At 34.3% G+C, this 21,918-nt stretch overlaps 1 protein-coding gene across 1 annotated transcript in view; it reads right to left on the bottom strand.

Annotated features, from left to right (window-relative positions):
- Window positions 1-796: 796 nt before the first annotated feature.
- The window catches only part of LOC124354698 (glucosidase 2 subunit beta), a 33,396-nt gene continuing 12,274 nt past the window's right edge, over window positions 797-21,918 (bottom strand). Inside the window, exons 7-11 of the mRNA XM_046805348.1 lie at window positions 18,593-18,640; window positions 17,784-17,931; window positions 15,956-16,146; window positions 8,574-8,714; window positions 797-3,604 (exon numbers count right to left, since the gene is read on the bottom strand). Coding sequence (XP_046661304.1) covers window positions 3,464-3,604; window positions 8,574-8,714; window positions 15,956-16,146; window positions 17,784-17,931; window positions 18,593-18,640 — 669 coding nt within the window. The 3' untranslated portion in view covers window positions 797-3,463. The remainder of the gene's footprint in view (window positions 3,605-8,573; window positions 8,715-15,955; window positions 16,147-17,783; window positions 17,932-18,592; window positions 18,641-21,918) is intronic.

Here is a 21,918-nt window from a genome sequence, read left to right as displayed (position 1 = left end):
CTAACAAAACAACCGATCATATCTTCCTGAGAGCTCCTTCCTCTTGTTTGTAGACTTATTGGTCCAGTCAACATAATAATTACCATTTTCACTTTTAAAACTGTATAGTTGCTAACAATAAATTATTCACAGCTCTTTGAATACAGTATGATCTCTGACTTTCTGACAGATTGAAATAAAAGTAGAGCAACAAAAATGTAAAAAGGTAGAAGATATAACTAGTCTGAAGAATTATAAACCAATCTTCAATATTTTAAATAAATTTTAAGTTGTATTTTGCCCATCAGGTGTCATAGGAACTGTGAAACTAGAGGTGTAGGCCTACTTAATGTTAGGTTTTATATTAAATCTAGGTGCATCAATTGGTTTAGCTTTTGCAAACAACGATTTATTTCACTCAATTATAGTAAAAATGCTTGTTCCCATTTTTTCTTAAACTGATAAAAAACTAATGAAAGAGTAAAACTGATACAAAGAGTCCAAACAGGTTTGAAATGTTTCAGAAATGTGCCAGATTGTAGTAAGGTTATCAGTATATTCATTTAATGTCAGATATAGTAAGTTTGTTAATAGTGAATTCCTTTTTTTTTTCAAAAAATTTGTATTTACAGCTAAAGCTAGTGCTCCTGATCACAAATCTGCTAAAGACAGGATTATTTTTATGCCTTGCTTTAAGTCTAGCGCTCCTAACAAGTTGCAATTGTTTGTCACTTGTAAATTAAAAAACACAGAACTTTTAAGAACATCTACATTACAACAGGGTTTCATTGTATTTGGGAAAAAAGAAAACATTCACTTATATATAAATTATTTATTAATCAAATCAGTCTATGCTATGATAAACACAGATTCGGAATGTATTTTTTTTTTGGAAATTACAATATTTTACTGTACTGAGATGAATAAATAAACAAAAAATACAAATATTCATTTTTGTAAATCCATGCACCACATAGAACAAATTGGTAGCTAATTTTAAATCCACATGAGCAATCTATTTTAGTATGTTATGAAAAGACTTAATTATATAAGTGTTATTACAACATTCATCCAAACAATTAATATAAAATAGCATTAAAAACAAAATTATGAAAACTATATTAACTTGATACTGAATGTCATTGTTTACTTTTAGTTTTATCCAAAACGATCTACAAATATATTATGCACAGACAGATTGCAATAAACACAAGTAAATTGTAATTATGTATTCCATTCACATATGCCACTGTGGTGGAGAGAGCTAGCCAAGTACAAGTGATGATCATCAAGTGGTGGTTCATATTGCATTGACTAGTCTACATTTCTAATGTTTGATATTTAACACTTAGTTCCAAGCAATGCTGTTTTATCCGTCAGTCAAAAATTCTGCCATTGATAAAAGTGGATCTGCCTAGGGCAAGACTGAATAATAAAATACATGTAGAAACATTCACAAGTCGTTTATTTACATCAAAATTTATTAATCCGTTTTGTTTAATAATAGATATCCAAAAATAATTGTGAACCAACACTTTATATTTGATTTAAAACCTTATACTTTTAAAAATAAAAACAATTACAAATTATTTTATTTTTAGATGTAGTTAAAATAGTGCACGATTTTACGAAGTTGATGGGACCAAGTCCAATTTCGTTTAATTTAAATTTTGAAAAAAGAGGACCTACCATTAAAAACTTGCTTGTAGTTAAATGAACAGTGGCTTCACACATACATGATTGCATCTAGAGCAAGTGTCTGAATTTGCCATTTATAACCTTTAAACGAATTTTAAAACATTTACAGAAAAAATGTAATTTTTATAATGTACTTTGGATAGTCCAGGTCTTCGGATAGCCCCATTCTGGACAGTCGCGTCTCTAGTGTAATACATTTCAGTGTTTTACACACAATAATGTTAGCTAATAATAATTATGTAATAGATATATAACAGTACTGCCTTCAGTATTTTGGAAAAATTATATGTTAAAACCTGTGAGTATGTAAACAAATTTTATTATTTATTTACCCACGTACCAAGTCGACACTGGATATATTTCTTGATTTCAGATATAAAACGCTTACGTTTATTGTTTTTATTATTGTACACTGAACTGGAAATTAAACTAGTAAACATACAAGAAAAAAGGGAAGATTAATTTTGCACTAAACTTATGGTGCCCATAATTACACAACTACTGCGCTGGTCAACAACAATATACAGGATTGGTGCAACTAGTTTTCATTACTTGAAAACAAAACTACTAATTAATATTTTTTAATACAAATAGTTTTTATTCCGACATATATCAAAATAACTTGTTTTACGGCCTACGCACTGACAATAAACCAACACAACACCAAACACTGAGCACTCCCCTTACATCTGTCTTAATTCATTTACAACAGTTAGTAGCAGGACTCCATCATGACCTACCTAAGTGGAGCAATAATAATAAAGAACACCAATATTTTAACATTACTGTGGTTTTCTCTGAGCAGATGAGAGAAAAGAGAGGGCTGCAACGTCTCTCCTTTCAAGTGCTCTGTGGGAAATACAATTTCTTCTGTTAACATAACCTTTCTTCCATTCTATTTTTTAGAATTGTAAAAATAGAATCCATAAATCAATTGACCTGTTTGGCCTTCAGTTAATAATATTTCAACTAAGTCAATATTTTAGGCTAATACAACTTTTATTAAGTTTTGAAACAGTTTTTCAAAGTACAATGATGTAAAAGCCACCTCACAGCGCACAGAAGTATATGTAATACAGTGAAAATATTGTTTATGTGACAGGCATTGTGTTAAATAAAACATGTACCTTTTGTGTTATTCACTTACATAACTAGAACTGGGACTCAAATAATAATGCTATAGAATCAATTTTAAAAACTATTGAAACCACAAGCGTGCTAATATATAAGTTCAAACAAAAAAATGTTTTGCTAATATAAGTTTAGACTAAAAAAATTGTTTGAAAAGTTGTATATGATATAACGAAGTTTGTAGCGGTTTCAAATACAAGAGAGATGCATCAATTTCATTATTTATTAATAGTTGTACATTACAACTTGTACTACTCCTATGTATGTATGAAATAATTAATAACTTTGTACATTAATTAATTTTAAAATATTATAGATAACATGTGACGTACTGAAGTTTTTCTCCAGACAAAACTTAATTGAAATTTGAATTTTCATTAAAGGTTTGTTTTCCATTTTAAAAGTTATCTTTGACTATCATTTTAAAATTTTTAGGAAGAAAGAAAATAGATACATAGCAGTATAACAATTCAGCAATGTGAGTAAATTACTCATGAATCTAAAACGAGACATGAATGTTATAAAATTTAAAATTTGTAATGCGGAAAATATTTTTGATGTAGTACAAACTATACACTAAACACTATCACCTCACAAATATGTAATCAATTTTACACTAATTAAATTTAAAGCAGTTTTCACCATCTTGGATGGATCATAGTTCATCATGAGGCACAGTGCTGTGTGTCTCCTGTGGTCTACAAGCAGCAGGTGTGGTGAAGGTAAGTCTGTACTCACACCGGTTTGGCTCAGAGGCCGATGTCACCACACTGTCCAGTCCACACAACACTTCAACCTGCAGGCCAACCAAAATAAATTGTCATATTAATCCTAAAAGGATTAGTAGTACAAAAGGATAGTGAGAAAAAAGCAAGGAAAATAAACAATAATACAGAATTTAGCAGTTTTTGAAAATCCATCATGGTTTTAAATCCTCTGAAAAAATATAACATCCAAAAACTAGGATGGATCATTTGATCTTGTACAATAATAGTGTAATCTTATGTTTTTTGTCCTTAAAATCTATATTACCAATTAAGCTAGCCTAAAGGTTATTTTCTTTGTAACTAAGCACCATTGCAGCACTCTTAAAATTCACTCTTGGGTGTAGATCTCTCAACATTCATGATGTAATAATCATTAAATATAAAAATAAGTAAATCTTCGTCACAAACATTTAAAATAATGGTAGCATAGCTTTAAAACAGGTATCATTATCAAAATTAAAATACTTTTAGACGGTAAATAACATTTCCAAACAACCAACTAAGGATATGTTCAATGAAACAGGGTATTAATCTAACTTCATGGAAAAGCAATAATTAAAGCCCTATTAACACGTTCAATGCGGTTGCGGTAGATCTACTGCACGGCTGCCTCGCGCCAGGCGCGCATGACGTAGATCTACTGCACAGCGCCATTGTTTAGAAACCAGTCAGTGTGCTCTCAGCACTCGTCGTGTATGGTTGTCCCGTTTTTGCCGCTCGTGGGGATATACTTTTCCCGCGTTTTTTTTTGTGGTCGCCGTTCTCAGTTAGCGTTTTGTGGTTAGTTTTTAGACTACTTCAAATTTTTAAAACCGTTTTTGTTGTGTGTTTAGTGTTATTCTTATAATACAATAGACATGGATTTGCCTCCTGGAACTAGTGTGGAATCCAGAATAGACGTCAGTTTGTGGCTAATAGTGATTCTGATTATGAAGACGACCCTGGTGTCCCTGGTTATGCTCCGGACCTCGACGATGAACCATACGAGACTGATGAGTCAGAGGTCGAAGACCCAGACTATGACGTAAGACCACCACAATGGAGTCCTCAAACTATAGGTATGAAAGATGTACCGTTTACAAAAGAGGAAAAGTTTTTAGTCCCTTTGCCTAATGAGATTACCCCAATCAATTTTTTTCTTGTTGCTGGTGGATGTGATTTTTTTTGGAGGGCATTGTGGCTACTACGAATAGATACGCGTTGGAGTTATTCTGTGGACCTACTACAACCCCAGGCTCACGAATCCATAAATGGAAAGACATTACCGTGGAGGATCTCAAATGTTTTATTGGCCTATTGCTGCACATGGGAATATTACAATTACCCCCGAATACAAGACTATTGGAAAACTTGTAAGCTGTTTTCAACGTGCTTCCCCAAATTCATGGCCAGGGACAAATTCATGCTTATTTTGCGATGCATTAATTTTGAAAGGTACCCTAACCCAAACAACAGAGCTTCTAAAGTACAGTTTCTAATTGACTACTTCAACAATAAAAATGGACTCAATTTATTATCCTCAAAAAAAGTTGTGCATTGACGAGGGAATGGTTTTATGGAGGGGGACGGTTGTACTTTAGGCAATATATAAAAGGGAAACGCCATAAGTACGGCATCAAACTGTACAGTTTGTGTGACCCCCATGGCCTAATACTTCGTTTTTTTTATGTATTGCGGAGTTTTAGATGATTACGGTGGTAAGGGGCATGCAGCCAATGTTGTATTGAAGCTGATGCAAGGGAAACTCAATTGTGGCCACAGTTTATTTATGGATAATTAATTATAATAGTTTTTTACTCTTGCCTCAAAGCCTGCTCCGTAGGAATACATATTGCACTGGAACTCTTCGGCTGGACAGAAAATACGTATCTCCTGAAGTCAAATCGGCAACCCTGAAAAAGGGTGAAACCATCGCCCGCTACGCCGAAAGTGTTGTTGTCGCCAAATGGAAAGACAAACGCGTTGTCTCTTACATATCCACTGAATTTGAAAATGACATGGTGAATTCAATTAATCGAGGTGGTTTGGAGAGACTAAAAACCACTACCAATTGTTCAATACAACCATTTTATGAAAGGCGTGGACCGCAGTGACCAAATGATGTCATATTATCCTTGCGAAAGGAAAACACTGCGGTGGTATAAAAAGATTTTTGTCCACGTAATTCAGATGATGTTAGTGAATGCACACTATCTCTATAACGAAGTTCGCACATCAAGTGGAGAAAACAAAATGCCATTGTACGACCTTCCGTCTGGAGGTTATTGACAAGCTACTCCCGGACGTTCCCGAGCCTCCTCGACCTCTGAAGCGCTGCCCGCGTCCCCCCATGTACCCTCACGGATTACAGAAAAAGTGGCTTGTGGAAAGAGAAGTAAACAAAAGAGGTGCAGAGTTTGCTATGCAAATGGCAGAAAGAAATACGTGATGTGGCAGTGTTTAGAATGTGATGGACAGCCTGGGTTGTGTGTCCCACATTGTTTTGACCAATTCCATGACTAATGAAGCGTACCTTGGGGAGGATGGTTGGGTTGTAAATAGTAGTTTTTAGTGTTTTTTATCAATATATTTTTAGTTATACTAAGTGATTTGTTCCCAGTATTATTATAAACAATCGTTAGTGGTCTGTTTTTCAAAAACAATAAGGAAAACGGTGCGCGCTTCGAAGAGAGACTGGCCCCAGGAGCGTGTGCGGTAGATCTACTGCACGTTTTCAAAATGGCGAAAATTCGGCTCTTTTGGTGTTTGATGACCTTTCTGTACCAACCCGTGTCACAACAACTAAATTGGTAAGTGAATACTAATAAAAAAAAAAATTAGCCTCTAGCAACATACATTACTTAATTTTTAGCAGCGAACGTGTTTAAAACATTAAAAGTATAAAAATTACAAAACAATAATACTGTGCTTAAAAAAAATTCACTTTGACTTTACAGTATGGTTTTCAACAGATCTTTAAGAGTTTTGACTTGTACTTTTAACTCTACTTAGTTTATAATACGTAACATTTTAGCTTAGGCATACAAGTCATCAGGTAGCCTACTATGTGATACTTAGACAACAAAGACTTTGTCAATACATTGTTTGTGGGACAACAATAAAAGATTCTTGATTCTATTTAATAAATGGAAATTTTCATTCATTAACACCTTTACTGCGACACACGGTATAGAGAGTGTAGGGGAGTTGAGTCATTTCCATAGATTTCTCTACCTTCTAGTACAGATAAATCCAGTGGTGGTGATAGTGTATGGTAGGTGAAGATTTAGGTTGGGATGTTCTCAGCCTCATAGTGGCTGGCAAGCAGTCCTCAAACTTTCTCTAGAAACTCTGGATGAGGAAGACCACCTCTTAATACTCTCTTAGAATCTTACTCATAAGACACAATGTACTGTAAGACTAACATCCACAACTCCACAATTTTCTTAATAAAATGTCCTGCTGGGTTAATCTCCTAACAGCTCATTGGAGAATATATTCTGTCTCCTTGAAATCTTAAATAAACTGTGTAAAGGCGCTGTTTTAATCTTCTACAGTTGGTTTCCCAAAGTATTCTTCCTTAATAACTAGACTGTACACTGGTCAGTTTTGTATTAACATTGCCTGTATTTTGAGGTCTCCCAAAATTCTGTCTAAACACCACTGCCATCCCAGCTAAGATTTGTCTATGATGAGTGAAATCAGCATGTATGGTGTGCAAAATAACAATCAGAAGAGTAGTTCTTAAGCTAGTCGATCACATCATACAAATCTGTCTCCAAGAAATTCACTTCATCTTCAGCTAACTTTCTGGAAAATTTTGGTGCTGAAGTGTTCTTTGTTTTATTAAAATCATGTTTGCTACCAACATAGCAATGTTACCTTGCTTTTTTTTAATGTAGGCCGTGATACGAGTAATGATGTTGAAGTAAGAGTGACGCAAATAATAATGAAACAAGTGTAAAGAGAGTTGGTTTTTGCCATTTATTTATTTCCTTTCAACAGCAACATCATTAATTACAAAATAAATACAGGAATGTCAATGTCTTCAGTACTAAGATGACTACAAAAAAGATATTACATATAATAGAAATGGAACAAATAACAATACCGCATTCCAAAATACTACAAAAACAACAAAAATTATACAACAAATCAAACTGGTAACAAGATAATTATAAGTTAATAAATACGTTGGAAATAGTAACAAAATATAATAATGAGATAAGATATAGACTGATAACAAGATGATATTAATTAGGACCAGCAACAAGATAAATATATAACAATATAAACAATCAATTTATTCTTTTTCTTAGAGGTTTTTATTTCGTAAAAACTGCTGTCATAAATTTTCATGTTTAAACCAAATTGTTCTATATATTCAGAGGGTAGGTAAAACATTTAATCGAAATAAAATAGAAACAGCCAAACAATATTAATTTTTAAAATACAAGACATATTTGTAGAAGGTAGAAGTATATCTAAAAGTTAAGTACAGTTTTCGTGCAGAAAGTTTAAAAACAAGAAAATTAAAAGACACATTACAACTTTTTCATTATTAGAGGAGTTTCCGCAAATTCTAAGAAATATTCTTTATAACAATGTTACTGGACATTTAAACTATAAAAAAAGAATTATTTTGCTGCAAGATCATGTCTATCAAAATGCAGTAGGACAATTAATTACATTTACAATATTGTTACAAATACATAAATAATAGCTTTAAATAATCAAAGATTAGTGAGTTTTGTAGACACGTGTTCATATTACCAGCCCCAAAAAGTTAAACATCCATTACCAAAAGAAAGAAAAAATCCAAATCCATTAATTACTACCTGATTTAACACTAACCTAAGTAATTTACTGCAGTCAACTTTTAAGACAATTTTTCCTATCTATCAGCAGTTTTAAAGCACATATAAAAATAAATGAAAACAATACTATCTCAAGGTTATTTTAGAATACATGATATGAAATATTAAAAGCAGGTTTAAATTGAACACAATAGATACTCACATAAGTGGAACGTTGTGGACCATTCCAACATGATTGTCCGTGATCATACAACATGGCTGTGTACTTGATATCAGCACCAACCCAGCCACTCCATGTTCCCAGCTTGGTTTCTATACCCCCAGCTCGCGGCTTCTGGCTCACCTGTACAACATTAACCATTATAACATAATCGTCTGTGATTATACAAGGGGCAATATACTTGACAGCAGGGCCAACCCTGCCACTCTATGTTCCCAGCTTGGTTTCTATACCCCCAGCTCGAGGCTTCTGGCTCACCTGTACAACATTGAACATTATAACATAATTGTCTGTGATCATACAAAGGGCAATGTACTTGATAGCAGGGCCAACCCTGCCACTCTATGTTCCTAGCTTGGTCTCTATACCCCCAGCTCACGGCTTCTGGCTCCCTGTACAACATTGAACATTATAACATAATTGTCTGTGATCATACAAAGGGCAATGTACTTGATAGCAGGGCCAACCCTGCCACTCTATGTTCCTAGCTTGGTCTCTATACCCCCAGCTCACGGCTTCTGGCTCCTGTACAACATTGAACATTATAACATAATTGTCTGTGATCATACAAAGGGCAATGTACTTGACAGCAGGGCCAACCCTGCCACTCTATGTTCCCAGCTTGGTCTCTATACCCCCAGCTCGAGGCTTCTGGCTCACCTGTACAACATTGAACATTATAACATAATTGTCTGTGATCATACAAAGGGCAATGTACTTGATAGCAGGGCCAACCCTGCCACTCTATGTTCCTAGCTTGGTCTCTATACCCCCAGCTCACGGCTTCTGGCTCCTGTACAACATTGAACATTATAACATAATTGTCTGTGATCATACAAAGGGCAATGTACTTGACAGCAGGGCCAACCCTGCCACTCTATGTTCCCAGCTTGGTCTCTATACCCCCAGCTCACGGCTTCTGGCTCCTGTACAACATTGAACATTATAACATAATTGTCTGTGATCATACAAAGGGCAATGTACTTGACAGCAGGGCCAACCCTGCCACTCTATGTTCCCAGCTTGGTCTCTATACCCCCAGCTCACGGCTTCTGGCTCCTGTACAACATTGAACATTATAACATAATTGTCTGTGATCATACAAAGGGCAATGTACTTGACAGCAGGGCCAACCCTGCCACTCTATGTTCCCAGCTTGGTCTCTATACCCCCAGCTCACGGCTTCTGGCTCCTGTACAACATTGAACATTATAACATAATTGTCTGTGATCATACAAAGGGCAATGTACTTGACAGCAGGGCCAACCCTGCCACTCTATGTTCCCAGCTTGGTCTCTATACCCCCAGCTCACGGCTTCTGGCTCCTGTACAACATTAATGTTAGAGGAAGATGTTGCACAACAAGTCAAGCCTGATGAACAAGCACTAGGGAATAAAAATATTGATTTGGCGCAACTGGCTAAACTGTTCAATTCTAGAGGAATTATCATTTTATAACTCTAAATATGCGTTTTTTTTGTGTAGGCAATAACCTTGATAAAATTAAAAGTGATTCTGGTGATCACTGGAGTTTACTATTCGTAGACTTGTTTGTAAAGCAGGCATTCCATTTTGATTCGCTTGGCAAACACAAATCTCTTAAGTGCGAACATTATGATCGAGAGACTGAATGCTGGACTTACTCTTGTTGAGGTGGATTGTGCAAAACAAAACAACAACTATGAGTGTGGCTTGAATGTCTTGATGTATACTAAATTGGTTAATGAAGCTTACTGTAATAAGATGTTGCAGATACCGTTTCTTGATTGGTACACTGATGTGATATTGCATGTAAATTCTGATTTAAGTGAGGTTTGTTCTTCAAGTAGCTTGATACTGTCGCCAACTGATCAACCTGATCTCATGAAAGTACAGCTTAAACCAGCTTCCCTGGAGGCTGGAGGGGAGCAGTCAGATGTTAGGTTGGGTAACTGTCCAAACTTCCAGTAAAATTCACCCCAGTACCTCTCTTGATGTCTCTTTTGAGCACAATAATCCTTACTCCATCCTCTCTTCCCTTGACGAATCTGAACCTCCTTGTGAGGTGGTAGGGGGTAACTCCAAGAGTAAGTGGAGATTTTGGTAGTCCAATAAGATTGCACAACTCTCCTAGGTCACCTTAAGAGACACAAGACTTCTAGGTCAAACAAATGTGCTAATAATAAAACAAATGTAATCAGTACGGAAGTGTTAAGCTTAACACCAGAATATTGCGATGAGGAAAATGTCTCTCCTTCTGTTTCTGTAAGACTTCCAAGAAGGAAAATTAGGTTGTTAACTGACAGTCATGGTAAACTGCTAAGTAACTTGTTACAAGAAAAATGTAATAGTGGTTCTGATGTACTTTCTTTTGTCAGACCTGGTGCTAAGTTGGATCATGTTTGTACATGATATAGATGATGTATCTAGTGATTTATGTAAAAATGATTATTTGATAATTTTTGGTGGGACCAATGATGTAAACTCTGGACACTGTAGTATTGAAGATTTATTAAACTCATTTACCAGATTATTAACATCGACTAGCAACACAAACGTGATTGTGGTTGGCCTTCCTTATAGACGGGAATAGGCCTGATCTAAATAGTTTGATTTCTAAGATTAATATGACAATTTTTCAAATCGTTTCACAGTTTGTTCATGCCCATTTTCCTGTCCACTCAAGCTCAGTATTCAAGCCTCAACTTTACACTAAATTTGGCCTCCATCTTAACATTTCAGGGAAGAGGAGGATAGCTAGTCTCCTTTTTAACATGATGCCTGTTGATTGTAGCTCCCAAACCTCTCCTATTCCTGTCTTAATTAACCGAGATCTCTCATATAACTATATGTCCGAATCACACCCAGTTATGTCGGATACAGTGCCGAAAGACACATATCCTCTTGAGAATGACTGTTTTTTGAGGGCTGTTTGCAGAGAGTGGATAGTGTTTTAATGAATGGTAATTGTTCTTTGGTGGGCAGGCCTCTATTACGAAGTCTCCGAGTTATCCATCAGAATGTGCAGGGTGCCAAGGCAAAAATGCCTCAAATTGAAGTTTTTACTTGATCTGTACTCCCCAGATTTGCTTTGTATCTCTGAGCATTTTTTTAATAAAGCGGACCTAGACTCTTTCAGCATGCCTGGCTACTGTATTGCTTCGGGTACTGTCGTTCTATCTAAAAAGAGGAGGCGTTTGTATTTTAGTTAAGGAACTACTTAAGTTTTATGAAATTGATATGTCTGAGTTCTCGATTGAGGGTGTTTGTGAGTTGTGTGGTGTTAGAGTTGAGTCTGAAGCAAATAGTATTATTTTTATATGTGTCTATAGACCACCTAATCAGAGCATTTCTGAAATAAATGATTTTTTTCTATCGATTCAGCATTGCTTGGAATCCTGTATCCATCTTGACAGATGGATTGTTTTGTCTGGTGATTTCAATATAGATTTTTCCACCATTAGTCAGTCATCTAAAATTTTTTATCGATCTGATGAATTCGTTCGGATTGGTGAGCACAATAGACACTTTCACTCGAGAATTTTAATGGTTCCAGTTCACTCATTGACAACATATTTAGCAATATTCCAAAGAATATGTTTTCACCTCAGGTTCTAATTACTGGAATTTCTGATCATCATGCGCAAATTGGAGACATTGCCTCATTTGTTCCTTCAACCCACAATATTATTAAATTTACATTCAAGCGGTGCTTCACCCCGGACAGCATTCGGGTCTTGAGGAGTCTTCTGGAGGGTGAATCATGGCATGAGCTTTTTGGAGCCGCTGATGTTGATGAAATGTTTGACTCATTTCTTGCAATTTTGTCATTTTATATTGATTGTGTTTTTCCTACAAAAAAGATTAAAGTTCGGTACATGTGGCACTCAGATGAGGATTCCTTTGGATGAAGATCTAAAAAAACTTCATAATCGCCTTTTGTTTCTCTACTCGCTGTCCTAAGCATCTTGACTCTTCTCATCCTTTGAGAGTTTCTTTTATTCAAACCAAGAAGGAGTTTAGGAATCGCATCCATTCCGCCAAAGCGAAAAAAGTATTGACCTACATCAGCGGGGCTCACAATAAACAGCGAGCTGCTTGGAATGTGGTTAAGGATCTCATTCCTGATAAGAAAGCTAATGCCTTCACACATATTACGCTTAATGACGAGAATGGCGATCTGATGAACAATCCTAGGATGATTTCAGAGAAATTCAACATCCATTTTGCAGAAATAAGCCAGAGTTTGAGAGATTCTGAGGGTAATTCTTCATTTGTTCCTCCAAGATCATTGTCTTCATCAAGTATGAGTTCCTCTATATTTTTTTGCTCCAACTGATAAGAATGAAATCATCTCAGTCGTAAAGTCCTTGAAAAACAAGCAATTCAGCAGGATTTGATGGAGTTTCAACCAGGATTTTGTTGAGCTGTATAAGATATATTGGCTGATCCTCTTGCACAGATTGCGAACTCGTCATCTGAATCTGGGAAGTTCCCATCACACTTGAAGCTCTCAATTGTAAAACCTATATTTAAGAAAAAAGGAAGTCCAAAATGAACTTAGCAATTACCGCCCCATTTCGATCCTTTCTACATTTTCAAAAGTTCTTGAAAGGCTTGTGCTGACCAGACTTTCCAATTACCTGTCTGTCAATGGAATTTTACATGACCATCAATATGGCTTTCGTGAGGGGTTGTCTACAGTCAATGCAATTTTTAGTCTTCTAACTGAGGTATCAAAACTCATTGGATAACAGGAATCACGTGTTTGGCCTATTTTTGGATCTTACGAAGGCTTTCGACGTTGTGTATTCACGGGTTGTTGCTCAGAAAACTTGAAAAACTTGGGTATTAGAGGGAAAGCTTTTGATTGGATTTGCTTCTTATCTCCTGAACCGTAGACAGATTGTTGAAATTCCTTTTATTGATGATACAGGGTGCTTAAGAAAACAATTTTCTGAGGAGCGAGAAGTACGCACTGGAGTTCCCCAAGGCTCCGTACTTGGTCCTTTATTATTTTTACTATTCATAAATGACATCCATCGAAGCGTGAAAGGTTCCAAGTTGTTTTTGTTGCTGATGATACCTCTTTGGTCATCTCTGGTTGCAATCGAGCCGAGCTTGAAATCCAAACCTTTGTTCAGGCCAGTAATTTGCTGCAGTGGTTGGGTGAAAACTCTCTGTTTGTAAATACATCTAAAACCAATTTTCTTGATTTTGGAATTAGAAAAGTCTGCTAAAAACGTTGATTGAATCTCAAAACATTATGATTGGAGAGTCAGAAATGTGTCCTTCTCATTGAATGTTAATTATCTTGGAATTGTTTTGGATGATCAGCTAAACTTTTTTAGTCACATTGATAAAAGTCACGAAAAAAACTAAGCAGCTGCATATTTTTGATGTATAGACTATCCTGTTTTGCTAGTGAGGAAATTCTTTTGCTTACTTACTATGGCTGTTTTTTCCTTACCTTTGCTATGGAGTCTCTATATGGGGATACGAGAGTAAGAAAACTCAATATGTTTTTTCGTCTCCAGAAAAGAGCTATACGGATTATTTTCAAGTTGAGTCGTTCCCATCCTTGTAGAGGTTTCTTTCGCAGTTAATAATATCCTTACGTTCCCATCCATTTATATCCTTCAGTGTCTTTCTTTTTTACAAAAAGTATCCCCACCTTTTTTCAGTCAACGTTAATCCAGCCCATAATTACTCCTTAAGAAAAAGAAACAACCTAATCCTACCCTGCCATAAAACATCTTTTTTTGAAAAACAAAGTCTTTACTCCTGCATCTCCCGCCTTTTTTAACTCTTTGCCATCCTGCTTGAAAAATTGTTGTGGACGATAGGGAATTTCAAAATCGTCTGAAAAAATTTCTTATTTCGAGAGAATACTACAGTGTCCGGGAATACGTTGAGGATAGTAAATTGTAGATCACTCCTGTTATATTGATTTGGTCTTGTTGTGTTTGATCTGTCAGTAGTCTATACTTTAAGTTTAGGATATTATAATTTTCTTGACGAATGCCTATGCATGTTATGTTTTTGGCAATAAATGATTGATTGATTGATTGATTGATTGTTCAATAATGGTCTATTTGTGGTTATTTACAATTTCATTTGTGTTGCTACCCTTGTCTGTTTCCAGCAAATTGACAACACAAATCTTCATTAGCTTCTGCTCAATGTTATATTTTGAATAAACAATCTTTTACATTAAGTCATTGAAATAAATTGTGTTTTAATCAGAGATTTTAAAAACATGAGCTCCAGTAAAAGTCATTGTATGCTGATAGATGGGTACTGATACTGATGACGGTAACATTAAAACTATTCTGTTAATAATATATATTTTTTAAATTATATAATATATTATGTTTATCAACTCTGAAACTAGCAGCTGATTTTTTTATCCAGTTTTCAGGCTGTTTTTAGTGATTAGTAGACTTTGAAATTCGTAAAGATATTTGTTTTCTGTAAAGTACCTATATTAATTTTGTTACAAGTGACTACAGAATACTATGATGTATTTGTTATGATATTATTATTCATAACATAAATATTTAATTTTTTTTGTAAGTCAAAGTTATAAAAACCAGTGTCACAAAATAAAAAGGGGATGGAATATACCTCGGTAAGATAGTTTTGTGAATAAATACAAAATATCAAGATTGCCAAATTTCCAAATAATTTTAGAACATGTGTAATTTAAATGATAATATATATAAACTGGAAATAGTACATAAAACATTTGTACGATTGTTTGTCACAGCTTTTCTGCATCTACCACTGACATCACAGTTCATATACAGAAACTAATAAGGGCATTATTTTATCATCAGTTTAATGCAGTTAACCACATTATAATGCAATAAACATGCATTGTATGTTTTTTATGTATATAAATAGTATAGTTGTTTACCCATATACGTATCAAAAGTGACATCAGTTAATTATGAAAATCAATAGATACTTCGTTGATCATCAGATGGCAAATAATGTAAAATCAACAGACTACCCATTGATCACCGTTTGAAAATTAAATACATAATTTCTTTTAATATTTTTCTTAATGATTATGTAATTTCAATAAAGCAGGTTTACAACTTGAAACTAGAATATAAAGTATTTTCAAATTGTAAGTTTGCAAACATTCTTAAATCATAAAGTTAATATATCAGCCATTAAAGAATCGTTATAGCAACACGTTTGTATTAATATTAATATTGAAAGCTGTTAATACATTTCAATCTGATATTTTCAGATGACAACAGCTGCAAAAGAAATTTACTTTTCTTCAAACTGTATCAGAAGAGATATTTTAATTTGTTTTCAAAACTTGTGAAAAATGATCTAACAATATCCTTTATTGAATGTAAGTACAGTACCTGATCAAATGGACAAAGCTTGTATGTGTACTCTCTGTCGCTATACTCAAAACACTCTCCATCCAGAGCTGAGAAATCATCCTCTGGACCGTAATCTTTTTCCAGACTATCCTGTAGATGCTTCAGTTCTCGCTCCACATCTCGCACTGCTCGTTCCGCGTTCTCGTATTCTGCCCTGGCTTTGTCCGCATCTGTCACATTATCATCACTAGTCTGGACCCCATTCCATTTTCCTAGATCTAGCTAATTCTACAGCTGTGTTTGACCATGGGTTAACAATAGAGCATCTATATGGAAGGAGTATTAAAATTAAAATTAGTAATACAAATATTCACCATATGGGCAACATTTCTGGAGATCTGTCTTTGAAAAACCCTCTTGGAAATATTTAAAATCAACAAAATAGAGATTTTTAGAACTAGATTAATAGTTCTTTCTCCAAATGTTCTAAAAATGTGGTTTTTCAAAAACTTTTAGATGGGTATAGTTTGAGTATTATAAAAAATTCCCAATCATTAAAGGGAGTATATAATATTTATGTGGTCGGGGTGGTTGGGTATTAATCTGTCAATATTTATGTTCGTGCAGTTTCACAAAAACAGTATTCATTGTTTGTCCAAACATGAGATGATTCTCCTAATTTGAGTTGCACCTTTGAATTAAGTTTACTTCATCCATGCTGCGTAACATTTGGTGACTCCATTTAGTAGATGTATTATTTTGTAAAAGAACATGCTGATCTTCATGGGGCATTAAGTAAGGCTAAGACCTTGATTTATTTCACATTGTTGTACTGGAATATTTTTTGAAATTCATGAGGTAAATAATAAGAATAGCTAAGTAGCAAAGTACATCTTAGCTTCTAGACAGTCTTTGTCATGTTTAAAAGACCTCTTGGAGGAATCATGATACAAGAAGAAATATTTCCCAAGTGTCTGTGAAGTAAGCTATATTTATTTGAAAAGTGTTACTTTCTGGACTCTCTCCTATCATACTATCTAAGACAGATTCCACATTGCTTCCAATAAAAATGTCAGTCAAACGAGTAGTATGTATGAACGATGGATGATGTATTCCCTAACATCTGTAAGATAAGTTATCGTTAAAAGAAATATGTCATGATTCAAAGGATTCCTACAAGAACGTCATTTGGAACCCTAATATAACCTGAGAAACTTCCTACAGTAACTCTGAGGTATCAAATGATGGTTTCAAACATTCCAATCTTAGCCCTCAACCTTTCTTATCCCTCCAGATGGATTTCATTGGGTCTATAAGGGACAAAACTTGGACTCTTACTATGAACAAAGATAAGTTCCCTTGCATTTAATTGTGAGGAAGGTTATGGTCATCGGAAGAAAACTACATCTCAGCAACTCATTCTGTCTTGTTGCTCTATATTATGTTTCAAAGGACTCCATTATTATCCGCAACATTAATGTAGACTACTAAGATTCTCACAACAACTCTGAGGTAACATATGGTGATTTTGTAAAGTACAATCTTTGCACTCAATCCTGTCAATAGTTTATTTGATTAAATTACGCAAAATCAACTATGGCACGAGGAACATTTCAGATTGAAAGTAGACACATTTTGACCAAGGTAGTATGACCAAATATTCCTACGTGCACTAAACCTAATATAAGAGCCAGTTATAATTTTGCACTAATCCTTTTAACCATGAACACTAAAATAATATGTATGATATATCTGTCCATTTGAAAATATCATAGGGCTCCAAAATTGCGCTTTCACTATAAAAAGGTTAAAGGTTTTGAAAATTGTGTGTGGTCACTGGTGACTGCTAGTTAATGATAAATATTACCATCAATAAGCTGTTGAGTTGCAGGATCATACTTCGGCTTATCCTCTTCCTCATGTTCCACTTCTGTATTTTCTCCTTCTTCCTTCTCCCCATCTCCCTCATCTTCATCATCATCATTCCTCTCTTCCTCATCCTCATCACCCCACTCCTGGAGAAGTAATACAGTAGGCCTTAATTTCAAAATAAAACATGAATGGGGCAAGGTATTAGGCAAACATTAGTAATGAAAGCCCAAGAATGGTCCTGAACAAGATGTAATGATTTGAAAAGATAATTGATAGTAATTAGTAAACGAAGAACAAAATTAGTTCTTCGTTTCTTAGTTCAGTAAATATACATTCTATTTTGGGTATAGATGGTACATTAATTATTAAGGGTCAAGAATGGTCTTACACATAAGAAAGGCTTGATATGGAATGAAGGTTTGGATTGGACAGAACTAGAATGGTACTAAACTACAATGTTTAATTTAGTATACAATTGTGGATGGGACATTAATGTTTATAGAACTAGAAGGGTCCTGAACTAAAATAAGTTTTAATTTGGGACTTAAGTGTGAATACCACATTAATGATTAATTAAATTTTTCATGATGGTGTTTGAGAAAATTAATGATCACAGTACCAAGAGAATATGAAACTTAAAAACTGTGTATAATCTATAGGATGATTGGTTTAACCATTACACTCTAAAATCCTGACAGGAAGAACCCGAAATACTGTTATCTCAGTCTACTACTACAGAGTGTGATACTAAAAAAGTTAAAATAGTGCTGTTTGAAGTTAATTTAAAGCTTAAACTAAACTAACCTCAGCTTGGTTAGGTTCAGTAGTTTCCTCTTTTTCAGTTTCTTCTTTCTGTAAAAAATACAGAGCAGGAAATTAAAATTGAAAGCTAATGATTCAAAATTGAATAAAAGTTAAGCCATTCTGTTATTACATAGAGAGAATTTGAACAAAGATGGTATGTAAAAACTATTTGTTACATGATGAACCAAAATACTAAATCTATGTTAAAACTAAAATCAAAACAAAAATAAATGTCTATATAATTTTATTCAATGAGGTTTTCACAATAAACAAGTGGCTTTTCATTTCAAAGTGATTAAAATTTCAAACAAATATAAAAATTTGTGTAACACAATAAAACACATTATGGCGCAGTATCACAGTATGAGTACTTGGTCTCACTCAGTATAAAGCCACAGTGAAGGTGTTAGTATCATGTATTCTAGCTAGATTGTTAATGTACAGTAGTATAACACATTAACACTAAAGATATAAAAATATAACTTTTAACAAATTTTTCACTATATTTTATTTTTGTTAACTTAGAGAAATGTTTGTATGTTTGTTAAACAGCAACGAGGTTTCATTAAAGGAGAACATCATAGATTCATGACGATTGCACCTGTAATGTCGAAAGGCCTTGTGAATCAACTGAAATTTATTGCAGAATTGTGTATTTCTTTTATAGAAAATAAAAAGCAACAAGATTATTTACCAAAGCAATATTAAAATATATCACATATATTCCAAGGTATATAACAATTTTTTAGACTTAAAATTCTGCTTGTTTAAAATAAATATTCTTAAACAGTTTTTAAACTACAACTATGATAAGGGCAGTTATTCACATAAATTTGTAAAAATAAAACTTGACCGTTTACACTGATAAAGCCTACTGGTGGCCATCTTGATTATGGTCCCTTAAGAACAATGTGGCACTTGAAAAATACTGTTACGACTTGATTTTTAGTCATAGGATTATTGTATATGTCTCATTTTATAGGTAAGGTTAATTATATAAACAAATGCTTTTTATATTTAAACATTTTTAATGGTTATAAAAAATATATCACAATTTCCGGTATATCAACTTTTTAATATTTAAAATTTATATACTTCACAAAAAAAACTAAAAAGCGTTTGGATGAGTTTGAATTATATCTTTAAAATGAGGCATCTCCTGAAATTTTATGACCAAAACTAACGGCATAAAACTGTTTGAAGTTTTACATTGTTTCTATGGGGTCAAGCTCAAGCTAGTTTCATTACAGTTGACTCTGGAAGTAAAAACACTTTTTAAGTAAAAATATTATATACTAGCAGTTACCTGCAGCTTCGCACACAATCTCATAGACTTTACAAATGTATTAGGACTTTTGGTTTGAGTGAATTATATTTCCAACGCCAATGTTGAGCTTACCTTGTTCAGGAAAATATATTCATTTAGTACATTTATGGCCATTATAATGTACTTTGGTCTTTTTAGTTTTTCCACCATTGTTGATTATGCCTAGTTTCCCCAATCAAGAAAATATATATGCATACACAGGTCTGAGAAGCCTACTTCTGTCAAAAGACAACTAATTTTATGGGTTTTATAACAGTATTTTAATTTATAGTTAAAGTTAGATAGTAACCTTGTCTTTGGTATTTGTATTACAGTAATGACCAAGCACTACATACTTAATATTTTCTAAAATGTACAGTTAAAAAGCTTTACTAACACCTTTCAATTTCTTATCTGGATATTATTTTACTCTGCGCTCAACAGTGGTTGCAGAAAAGTTACTATCCAGCTTACTCTATGCTTTCAAGATCATAAATATAAACAAACTGAAAATAGTGGTTAAATAATTTGTCCTTGGAACTCATATGGCCAGCTCTACTGGCCACCGCCATTTTGTCGGAAGTGCATATTAATTTTTTCTGTAATGTTATCTCAACTTGTATGTCCAGCTGTACTTGCCAAGATAAATAAGTCAATAGCTAGTAAGGTCAGCACCACTGGCATATCCTAATTGTAAACAAAGAATTTTGCAAGATAAAAAGCTAAAGTGCTACAAATAACAGCACCCCCAAAACAACTCACCAACAGAGTAGTAGGCTCCTTGCGCCAGTAGGCATCTTAGCTTCCTCTTAAACAGTGGTTTCCTATTTTCAACACGCAAGTCTAGGACAGCTTGTTGAACAGTATATCTCCAACCTCAGATGGTAGAGCTTTGTAAGCCTGGAGCCTGTGCTGCGCAGATCTAAACGCATCCCACCCTCTGGCACTGTACTCATGAATGTCCCTGCCCCGCGTCACCTCACACTTGTGATGACAATACAGGACGGTCTCGTATATGTAGAGGGCCGGGAAGGTTAACAAATAAAGTTCTCTTAAAACATTCCCTACAGGATTCTCTGATTCTTATTTTTGCAATGCTTCATATTGCTTTCTTTTGAAGGTAATCATGAGAGAATATATTTTCATGCACTATGAGTTTTAATCTACTTCACACACTATGCTTTCATATAGCGATCCAGTTATGTACTGCAGACATCACTGCCTACAAGTTAGCTGGCAGGTAATTCAATTGTGCCCCGTATGTACATTGGTTTTAGTTTGTTTTGAACACCATTCAAGTTATTATAATTGTAATAATTACGTGCTGATTAGTTAGGCGGGAATGCAGAGTTTTGTGTTTGCGTAGTGAACCATGTCTTCAGTCAGCATTCAGTCTCCACAAGTATTCATGTTTAAACTAAACAATTCAGAAGATTCTGTCAATGCCTTCCAAACTTTGCTCAAGAATCTAAAAGTTCCAAAATCTAGGTCTAGGTCTAGAGGGAAGTTTTGGTGAAATTGAAGTTGCTGTTCATGAATTAGGAACTAAATTAATGAATTAATGCAATGAATACAGGCCTTAACGATGATCCTATTTCTAAGAACTGAAATCTGGGCACTTACAATGACATGAAAGGTTATGGAAGATTATTATGGTGAGCAAGAACTTATATAAGTGACAAATACCACACCCTAGCACAAAGTTAGGTATATATCGAATCCAGCCAAAATTTCAAAATTAAGTATTGCGCAGGAAGAAGTAAATGAGGTAAAAAATAAGAGACACATCAAAGGGTTAATGAGTGTCAGGGTGTGGAATTAATAATAAATTTGTATTTCATATTATGGTTGTGGGCTATTTAAAACAACTATAAACAAAATCCTCTGAGACAATTGTACAAACTGTATACAAGGAAAGATTAACAACAGATCTGCAGAATTAGTTTGCTTGTGTTGAGTGTAAGTTAGGCATCTCTGTAAGCTGTCTTTCTATTTTAGTTTTTCAAATTGTGTTTCTTCT

This window comes from Homalodisca vitripennis, chromosome 2, assembly GCF_021130785.1.
Source record: "Homalodisca vitripennis isolate AUS2020 chromosome 2, UT_GWSS_2.1, whole genome shotgun sequence".
NCBI lineage: Eukaryota > Metazoa > Arthropoda > Insecta > Hemiptera > Cicadellidae > Homalodisca > Homalodisca vitripennis.
Note: the sequence above shows the minus strand (reverse complement) of the source record. Positions and strands in the feature narration are given on the sequence as shown.